Source organism: Macaca thibetana, chromosome 19 (assembly GCF_024542745.1).
Source record: "Macaca thibetana thibetana isolate TM-01 chromosome 19, ASM2454274v1, whole genome shotgun sequence".
Taxonomy (NCBI): Eukaryota; Metazoa; Chordata; class Mammalia; order Primates; family Cercopithecidae; genus Macaca; species Macaca thibetana.
Window position 1 is genome coordinate 6,746,837 of NC_065596.1, and position 10,331 is coordinate 6,757,167.

A 10,331-nucleotide genomic window follows, 5' to 3' on the forward strand; every position below is an offset into this window, starting at 1 on the left:
GCCTGGACAACATGGCAAACCCCAGTCTCTACTAAAAAAAAAAAAAAAATTAGCCGGGCATGGTGGTGTGCACCTGTAATCCCAGCTATTTAGGAGGCTGAGGCAGGAGAATCTCTTGAACCCGGGTGTCAGAAGTTGCAGTGAGCTGAGATCAAGTCACTGCACTCCAACTTGGGCAACAGAGCCAGATTCCATCTCAGAAGAAAAAAAAAAGAAGAAGAAGAAAAAAAAAAGAAGAAGAAGAAAAAAAAAAGAAGAAGAAGAAAAAAAAAAAGAAAAAGAAAAAAGAAAGACTCATTGCCCAGTGCTCCCTCTAGGAGAAATACATCCAAGGCCCTGGCCCTGGGAGAAAGGCCCTGGCACTAACCCCACCCTTGGCCTTCTTCCTGGGCGGTCCTGAAGAATGTTCTGTCCCTTCTCCAAGGCCCCCAGCTGGGGCGTCCCAGGCGCCTATAAAGGGGGTCCCCGCTTGGCCTAGGCGCCACCCACCGCCATGGACCCCCGTCTGCCTGCCTGGGCGCTGGTGCTGCTGGGCCCTGCCCTGGTGTTTTCGTTGGGCCCCGCGCCCACCCCAGAGATGCCTGAGAAGTTGTGCGGCCACCACTTCGTGCGCGCGCTGGTGCGCGTGTGCGGGGGCCCCCGCTGGTCCACGGAGGCCAGGAGGCCTGCAGCAGGAGGCGACCGTGAGTGGGGACGGGCAGGGGCAGCGCTCTGGGAAGCTGAGGTGGGGCAGGTGCACGCAGGCGCAGGTGCACGCAGGCGCAGGTGCACACGTGCAGGGCAGGTGGGTAGGCTTGCATGCGTGTGCCCAGGGCTCACCTGCCGGCTGCGTGCACAGATCATGGATCCCCACTGGAGTGTGTGTGAACCTGCGTGTGAAAGTCCCCGGAGCCATTAGCCAGGCGCGGTGGCTCGTGCCTGTAATCCCACCACTTTGGGAGGCTGAGGCAGGCGGATCCCCTGAGGTCAGGAGTTCCAGACCAGCCTGGCCAACATGGTGAAACCCCATCTCTACTAAAAATAATGAAAAAAAAAAAAATTAGCCGGGCGTAATGGTGTACATCTCTAATCCCAGCTACTTGGGAGGCCAAGGCAGGAGAATCGCTTGAACCAGGAAGGCAGAGGTTGCAGTGGGCTGAGATCATGCCATTGCACTCCAGCCTGGGCAACAGGGTGAAACTCCATCTCAAAAAAAAAAAAAAAGAAGAAGAAGAAGAAAGAAAGAAAGTCCCTGGAGCATGAGTCCCCTGAGGGGCCAGAAACAGTGTGAGGTAGGAGAGGTAGGCTCTTGCAAGTACACGATGAGATCCTGTCTTTAAAATTTCTGTATTTTGATCTTCATGAATTTTTGCCTTAATTTTGCTTTGTTTGTTTGTTTGTTTTTCGAGACAGGGTCTCACTCTGTCGCCCAGGCTGGAGTGCAGTGGTGTGATCTTGGCTCACTGCAGGCTCAACCTCCCCAGCTCAAACGATCTTCCTGCCTCAGCCTCGGAGTAGCTGGGTTACAGGTGCTGCCACCATGCCCAGCTAATTTTTTTTCCTTTTTTGTAGAGAGGGAGTCTCACTCTGTTGCCCAGGCTGGTCTCAAACTCCTGAGCTCAAATAATCCTCCCACCTTGACCTTCCAAAGTGTTGGGATTAGGGATGTGAGTCACTGTGTCCAGCCTTAAAGATATTTAAAAGTATTGCTTTGGGAAAGTATTGCTTTTTACAATTATTTTATTTTATTATTATTATTATTTTATTTATTTTTTATTTTTTTGAGACGGAGTCTCGACTCTGTCGCCCAGGCTGGAGTGCAGTGGCGGGATCTCAGCTCACTGCAAGCTCCGCCTCCCGGGTTCATGCCGTTCTCCTGCCTCAGCCTCCCGAGTAGCTGGGAATGCAGGTACGCACCATCACACCGGGCTAATTTTTGTATTTGTTTGTTTGAGATGGAATTTCGCTCTGTCATCCGGGCTGGAGTGCAGTGCTATGATCTTAGCTCACTGCAACCTCCGCCTCCTGAGTTCAAGCAATTCTCCTGCCTCAGCCTCCTGAGTAGCTGGGATTACAGACCACTGCCCAGGCCACCCACCACCATGCCCCGCTGACTTTTTTGTATTTTTAGTAGAGATGAGGTTTCACCATGTTGGCCAGGCTGGTCTTGAACTCCTGACCTCAGGTGATCTGCCTGCCTCGGCCTCCCAGAGTGCTGAGATTATAGGCATGAGCCGCTGCACCCGGCCTAGTTTTTGTATCTTTAATAGAGACAGGGTTTCACTGTGATGGCCAGGCTGGTCTTGAACTCCTGACCCTAAGTGATCTGCCCTACCTTGGCCTCCCAAAGTGTTGGGATTACAAAAGTGAGCCACCATGCCTGGCCTTTTTACAAATATTTTAAATTTGATTTTAAAAGTATTGCATTAAAATACTTATCTTGCTGGACATGGTGGCTCACACCTGTAATCCCTGCTACTTAGGAGGCAGAGGAGGGAGGATCATTTGAGGCCGGGAGTTTGAGACCAACCTGGGCACTATGAGACTCAGCCTGAGACAGAGACCCTTATCTCAAAAAAAGAAAAATTATTATTATTATTATTATTATTATTATTATTATAATATTTTGAGACAGGGTCTTGCTCTGTCACCCAGGCTGGAGTGTAGTGGCGTGATCTCGGCTCACTGCAACCTCTGCCTCCCAGGCTCAAGCAATCCACCCACCTCAGCCTCCTGAGTAGCTGGGACTATAGGCACATGTCACCATGTTTGGCTACTTTTTCTATTGTTAGTAGCGATAGGGGTTTCACCATGTTGCCTAGGCTGGTCTCAAACTCCTGAGCTCAGGCAGTCTGGTCGCCTTAGCTTCCCAAAGGCTTGAATTACAAGGCCTGGCCACAAAGTTTTTTTTGTTTTGTTTTGTTTTGTTTTTCTGAGACAGAGTTTCGATCTTGTTGCCCAGGCTGGAGTGCAATGGCACGATCTCAGCTCACCACAACCTCTGCCTCCCGGGTTCAAACGATTCTCCTGCTTCAGTCTCCCCAGTAGTAGGGATTATATAGGCACGTGCCACCACGCCTGGCTAATTTTGTGCTTTTAGTAGAGAAGGGGTTTCTCCATGTTGGTCAGGCTGGTCTTGAACTCCCGACCTCACATATGTAATCCCAACACTTTGGAAGGTTGAGGCAGGGAAGTCACTTGAACCCAGGGGTTCAAAAGCAGCCTGGCCAACATAGGGAGACCCCATCTCTATTTTATTTAAAAAAACCGGCCGGGCGCGGTGGCTCAAGCCTGTAATCCCAGCACTTTGGGAGGGCGAGACGGGCGGATCACGAGGTCAGGAGATCGAGACCATCCTGGCTAACAAGGTGAAACCCCATCTCAACTAAAAAATACAAAAAATAACTAGCCGGGCGAGGTGGCGGGCGCCTGTAGTCCCAGCTACTCGGGAGGCTGAGGCAGGAGAATGGCGTAAACCCAGGAGGCGGAGCTTGCAGTGAGCTGAGATCCGGCCACTGCATCCCAGCCTGGGCGACAGAGCGAGACTCCCTCTCAAAAAAAAAACAAAAAAAACTAATGCTGGCTGGGTGCAGTGGCTCACGCCTGTAATCCCAGCGTTTTGGGAGACCCAGGTGGGCAGAACATGAGGTCAAGAGATTGAGATCATCCTGGCCAACATGGTGAAACTCCGTCTCTGCTAAAAATACAAAAATTAACTGGGAGTTGTGGTGCGTGCCTGTAGTCCCAGCTACTCAGGAGGCTGAGGGAGGACAATCACTTGAACCCGGGAGGTGGAGGTTGCAGTGAGCCAAGATCATGCCACTGCACTCCAGCCTGGCGCTAGAGCAAGACTCCATTTCAAAAAAAAAAAAGCTGACGCTGACATTTGGGGATGTGTATGGTAGAGGGGCCGTCCTGTATATTGTAGGGTGTTAGATAACATCTTCGTCTTCTGCCCCCTAATGCCATGAATAGCCTCACACCCCACCCAAGTTGTGACATCCAAAACTGTCCCCAGACAAGTATACCCTGGAAACAAAATCACCCTAGTTTGAGAACCACTGGTGTCAATTGTAAACCGCAGATTGGGTAGGGGGTAAACAACCCTCTAAATTTTCATAAGTCCTTTTTTTTTCTTCTCTTTCTTTTGAGACAGTCTTGCTCTCTCACCCAGGCTGGAGTGCAGTGGCATGATCTCGGGTCACTGCAGCCTTGCCTTCCCAGGCTCACGTGATCCTCCCACCTCAGCCTCCCAAGTAGCTGGGACTACAGGCACGCACCACCATGCCTGGCTAATTTTTGTATTTTCTGCAGAGACGAGGTTTTGCCGTATTGCCCAGGCTGGTCATGAACTCCTGGGCTCAAGCCACGCACCACCTAGGCTTCCCAAAATGCTAGGATGACAGGTGTGAGCCACGGTGCCTGGCCTCAAAAAAGTATCCTGATGGCTTCATGCTTCCCTCTCCGTACCCTAGTCCTGGCCCTGGTGCCGGTATAGAAGACGAGTTTGTGCAGATGTGTTAACGTGTGTCCACATACCTCTGTGTGCCACTCCACTTGGGGCGTTAGGGATCCAGGAGAGGGGGTCTGCAAGGGTGTGTCCACGTAGGGGTGTGTGTGTGTCTGTGGGTCCACCACACATGCATGGGTGACCAGGAGGTGGACCCATAGGCACATGCACACCCCTGCACGTCTCTGTGCCATGAGGAGTCTGTGGGCGGGTCTCTGACCTGCTCTGGGTGCCTCATGGACCCTCGGACCTGTTGGGGAAACTGACACCATCTGTAGCTCCAAGACCCCTGACACTACCTGGGCAGGGCTTGGAGCACTCAGGTGGCATATGGGGACACATGCAGCTGGGGATGTGAGTGTGGACATGAGTTGAGTGGATGAGAGGATTAACCAGGTGCCTGGTGTACAGTAGGCGCTTAATAAGTGCTTTTTTTTTTTTTTTTTTTGAGACAGAGTTTCATTCTTGTCGCTTAGGCTGGAGTGCAATGGCACGATCCCAGCTCCCTGCAACCTCCACCTCCTGGGTTCAAGTGATTCTCCCACCTCAGCCTCCCGAGTAGCTGGGATTACAGGCGCCCACCAACACACCTGACTAATTTTTGTATTTTTTAGTAGAGACAGGTTTTCACCATGTTGGCCAGGCTGATCTCCAACTCCTGACTTCAAGTGATCTGCCTACCTCGGCCTCCCAAAGTGCTGGGATTACAGGCGTGAGCCACTGCGCCTGGCCAGTGCTCACTTTTCTTTTCTTTTTTTTTTTTGAGATGGAGTCTCGCTCTGTTGCCCAGCCTGGAGTGCAGTGGCGGGATCTCAGCTCACTGCAAGCTCCTCCTCCCGGGTTCATGCCATTCTCCTGCCTCAGCCTCCCGAGTAGCTGGGACTACAGGCGCCCGCCACCACGCCGGCTAAGTTTTTGTATTTTTTTTTTTTTTTTTGTAGAGATGGGGTTTTACCATGTTAGCCGGGATGGTCTCGAACTCCTGACCTTGTGATCCACCCACCTTGGCCTCCCAAAGTGCTGGGATTACAGGTGTAAACCACTGCGCCCAGCCAGTACTCACTTTTTATTTGCATGCATGATGCGTGTTTGGTGGGTCACTCAGTGGGATGTGTGTGCATTTGTGCACATGCAGCATGGGGTAGCGTGTCCTCTGTCATTTCCGTTCCAGTTGAGTTTCACTCTGTCCCCAGGTGAGTTGCTGCAGTGGCTGGAGAGACGACATCTGCTACATGGGCTGGTGACCGACAGCAACCCTGTGCTGGGACCTGGCCTGCAGCCCCTGCCCCAGACTTCTCACCATCACCGCCACCACCGTGCAGCTGCCACCAACCCTGCACACTACTGCTGCCTCAGTGGGTGTACCCAACAAGATCTGCTGACCCTCTGTCCCTACTGATTCCTCCTTGGGTGCAGCCTCAGAGTGGCCTGAGGCCCAGAGGGTCTGGTCTGGTGAGCTCCTGAGGCCACACAGCACCATAAAGTCTCGTGTCTGCAAGCTTTTGATTACCTCCTGGGATGGGGTGCTCACTATCTACCCCAGACCAATGCCACCTGCAGCCTGTGGAGTCAACTGCAGAATAAATCACACCCTAGCCCTGGCTTGGAGGATCCCCACTTTCACAGATGCTGGACACTGAGAGCCAAATGTCTTTACTCCAGAGGCGCCCCAGACGCTCCGCTCCCTGCATGTGTAACACCCCTTCTTGCTGTCTCCTAGTAAATAAACGACCCAAAGCAGTTTCCTGCATTTTCTCTAGAAAAAGGGAAAAGCCTCAGTCAGTCCCTGTGTGGGCTTGTCCCCCAGCAGCCACAGACCCACTGGCACTTCCAGGAGCTTGATAACTGAGAGGCATTGCGACGCAAAGTGGGGAAACTGAGGCCCAGGGTGAGGGCTGCTTGCCAAGGTCACCCAGGGAGGGAAGGGTTAAGTGCAGGACTTGAGCCGAGGTCTCTACCAAGGTCCATGGGAGTCCTTAGCATTGAGGACTTAGAATGGCAGGACATTAGACACAAAACAAACGTCTGAAAATGATCATCACAAAACACACTGGTCTTTTTTTTTTTTTTTTTCCAGACAGGGTCTCACTCTGTCGCCCAGGCTGGAGTGCAGTGGCACAATCATAGCTCACTGAAGCCTCCAACTCCTGGGCTCAAGTGATCCTCCCACCTCAGCCTCCAAGGTAGCTGGGATTACAGGCGCCCGCCACCACACCCGGCTAATTTTTGCATTTGTAGTAGAGACGGGGTTTCACCATGTTGGCCAGGCTGGTCTTGAACTCCTGAACTCAGGTGATCTGCCCACCTCGGCCTCCCAAAGCGTTGAGATTACAGGCGTGAGCCACTGCACCTGGCCCAGTCATTGGATTCAGGGTCCACCCTAATCCATGATAACCTCCTCTCTGTCTACAAAGACTCTATTTCCAGGGACTGTCCCCTGAGGGCAATAGGGAGCCACAGAGGGTGTGTGAGCAGGGGGCAGAATGAGGTCAGATGTGCCTGTTAGAAATTACCTGCAGCCCCATCTCATCCAGGCCTGATTGTCCTGCTTGGATGATGTCTCAGCCTCCCAATTCCCTCCAGTCCCCACAGCAGCCATTTTTAACCATCTATTTTTCTTTTTTGAGACGGAGTCTCCCTCTGTCGCCCAGACTGGAGTGCAGTGGTGCGATCTCCACTCACTGCAAGCACCGCCTCCCGGGTTCACGCCATTCTCCTGCCTCAGCCTCCCGAGTAGCCAGGACTACAGGCGCCCGCCACTGCGCCCGGCTAATTTTTGTATTTTTTTTTTTTTTTTTTTTTTTTTTTTGAGACAGAGTCTCGCTCTGTCGCCCAGACTGGAGTGCAGCGGTGTGATCTCCACTCACTGCAAGCACCGCCTCCTGGGTTCACGCCATTCTCCTGCCTCAGCCTCCCGAGTAGCTGGGACTACAGGTGCCCACCACCGCGCCTGGCTAATTTTTGTTTGTTTGTGTTTTTTGAGACAGAATGTCGCTCTGTCGCCCAGGCTGGAGTGCAGTGGTCGGATCTCAGCTCACTACAAGCTCCGCCTCCTGGGTTCACGCCATTCTCCTGCCTCAGCCTCCCGAATAGCTGGGACTACAGACGCCCGCCACCTGGCCCGACTAGAATTTTGTATTGTGTAGTAAAGACGGGGTTTCACCGTGTTAGCCAGGGTGGTCTCAATCTCCCGACCTCGTGATCCACCCGTCTCGGCCTCCCAAAGTGCTGGGATTACAGGCGTGAGCCACTGCGCCTGGCCTTTTTTTTTTTTTGAGACTGAGCCTTGCTCTGTCACCCAGGCTGGAGTGCAGTGGCACGATCTTGGCTCACTGCAACCTCCGCCTCCCAGGTTCAAGTGATTCTTTTGCCTTCAGCCTCCTGAGTAGCTGGGACTACAAGCACACACCACCACGCCCAGCTATTTTTCCTACTTTTAGTAGAGACCAGGTTTCACCATGTTGGCCAGAATGGTGTCTATCTCTTGACCTCGTGATCTACCCACCTTGGCCCCCTAAAGTGCTGGGATTACAGGTGTGAACTACCATGGCCGGCCTACTTATTTATTTTTTTGAGATCGAGTCTCACTCTGTTGCCCAGGCTGGAGTGCAGTGGCTCAATCTCAGCTCGCTGCAAACTCCATCTCCTAGGTTCAAGCGATTCACCTGCCTCAGCCTCTCAAGTAGCTGGGATCACAGGCATGAGCCACCACACCCTGCTAATTTTTGTATTTTTCGTCGAGATGGGGTTTCGCTATGTTGTCTAGGCTGGTTTTAAACTCCTGACTTCAGATGACCCGCCCACCTCAGCCTCCCAAACTGCTGGTATTACAGGCGTGAGCCACCATGCCCAGCCTCATTTTATTTTTGAAACAAGGTCTCCCTCCCACCCAGGCTGGAGTGCAGTGGCATAGTCCTGGCTCACTGCAACCTCAATCTCCCGGGCTCAAGTGATCCTCCTGCCTCAGCTTTCCCAGTAGCTGGGACCATGGGTGGGCACTACCATACCACTGGGTTAATTTTTTTCTGTAGAGACAGGGTCTTGCTATGTTGCCCAGGCTGGTCTCAAACTCCTGGGCTCAGGTGATCCTCCCATCTGGGCCTCCCAATGCCCTGGAATTATAGGCATGAGTCACTGTGTTTGGCCCTATCACCCCATTTAAATTCTGCTCAGGCTGGTGTAGTGGCTCATGCCTGTAATCCCAACACTTTGGGAGGCCGAGGCAGGTGGATCCCTTGAGGCCAGGGGTTCGAGACCAGCTTGGACAACATGGTGAAACCCTGTCTGTACTACAAATACAAAAATTAGCCAGGCGTGGTGGTGCATGCTTGTAATCCCAGCAACTTGGGAGGCTGAGGCATGAGAATCGCTTGAACTCAGGAGGCGGAGGTTGCAGTGAGCTGAGATTGCACCGCTACACTCCAGCCTGGGCAACAGAGCGAGATTCAGTCTCAAAAATAAATAAAATAAAAGTAAAATAAAAAAATATCCTGCTCAAAGCTTTTATTGCTCCCAAGAACTTCCCATTTGATCATTTTCAGGTTTGTTTCCTCGCTATAAGGTGGGTCTGTGTCCGCTGACCCTTCCCACAGGAGGGAGGAGGAGTACAGGGCAAGGCATGTAGCACACAGTAGGTGCACAATCAATACTTGAGGGGAGGAAAGGATGAGCTAGAGAGGGCAGTAGATCCGAGGTTCCAACTAGGGAAAGCAAGCCTAGTAAGGAGAGGGAGACTGCTGGTGGCTGGGATGGGATTCAGAGGGGGCCTTGCTGGAAGCGGGAGGCCAAGGTGGGCCCAGTGTCCAATCCAGCTAAGAACAGCTCTCCCTGTCTCTCCCACTCCTGAGTCTGCTGACAAGCTGGAAGCAAGAATCTATCTTTGGCTGGCCAGGCACTGTGGCTCACGCCCATAATCCCAGCACCTTTGGGAGGCCAAGGCAGGTGGATCACTTGAGGTCAGGAGTTTGAGACCAGCCTGGGCAACATGGTGAAACCCTGTCTCTATCAAAAATACAAAAATTAGCTGGGCATGGTGGCATATGCCTGTAACCTGTAATCTCAGCTACTTGGGAGGCTGAGGCAGGAGAACTGCTTGAATCAGGGAGGCGGAGGTTGCAATGAGCTGAGATCATGCCACTACACTCCAGCCTGGGCAACAGAACAAGAATCCGTTTAAAAAAAAAAGAAAAATAGAATCTGTCTTTGGGGATATGAGCTGAAAGCAATAGGGAGCTATGAAGGGTATCTGAGCAGGGGGTGGGTGGGATGAGGTCAGATCTGCCTGACAGAAATTCCTGCAGCTTTTGCCTCACCCACATCCCATTTTATGTTTTTGTTTTCGTGTTGCTGTCCAGGTTGGAATACAGGGGCGCAATCATGGCTCACTGCAGCCTCCAACTCCTGGGCTCAAGCGATCCTCTCACCTCAGCCTCCCAAGTATAGCTGGGACTACAGGCATGTGAGCACCACCACGCCCGAGTAATTTTTTATTTTGTGCAGAGACAGGATCCGGAACTCCTGGGCTGAAGTGATCCTCCCACTTTGGTCTCCCAATGTGCTAGAATTACAGCCCTGAACCACGGCCCCATGCCCTGTTTTTACCAGTGTATATTTTCTACTGGAAAACGAGATTTTTAGGGATGCATGTGGACTTGTCTGTTGAAACTTATAAATTTGCTTAAAAAAAAAAAAATCTCCAAGTCTTCACAAAACTCTTTATTCCCTGAAGGGGTGGCCTACCCCTCCACACCTGTGGGTGTTTCTCATTAGGTGGAACGAGAGACTTGAGAAAAGAAATGAGACACAGAGACAAAGTATAGAGAAAGAAAAAGTGGGCCCAGGG

General features: G+C 52.0%; 1 protein-coding gene across 1 annotated transcript; it reads left to right on the top strand.

The window, feature by feature from the left end:
* Positions 1 to 438: 438 nt before the first annotated feature.
* INSL3 (insulin like 3) lies at positions 439 to 6,230 on the top strand. Its single transcript, XM_050769863.1, has 2 exons — positions 439 to 683; positions 5,683 to 6,230. Exons 1-2 carry the CDS (start codon positions 494 to 496, stop codon positions 5,886 to 5,888), a joined length of 396 nt encoding a protein of 131 aa, XP_050625820.1. The 5' UTR covers positions 439 to 493; the 3' UTR covers positions 5,889 to 6,230.
* Positions 6,231 to 10,331: the final 4,101 nt, after the last annotated feature.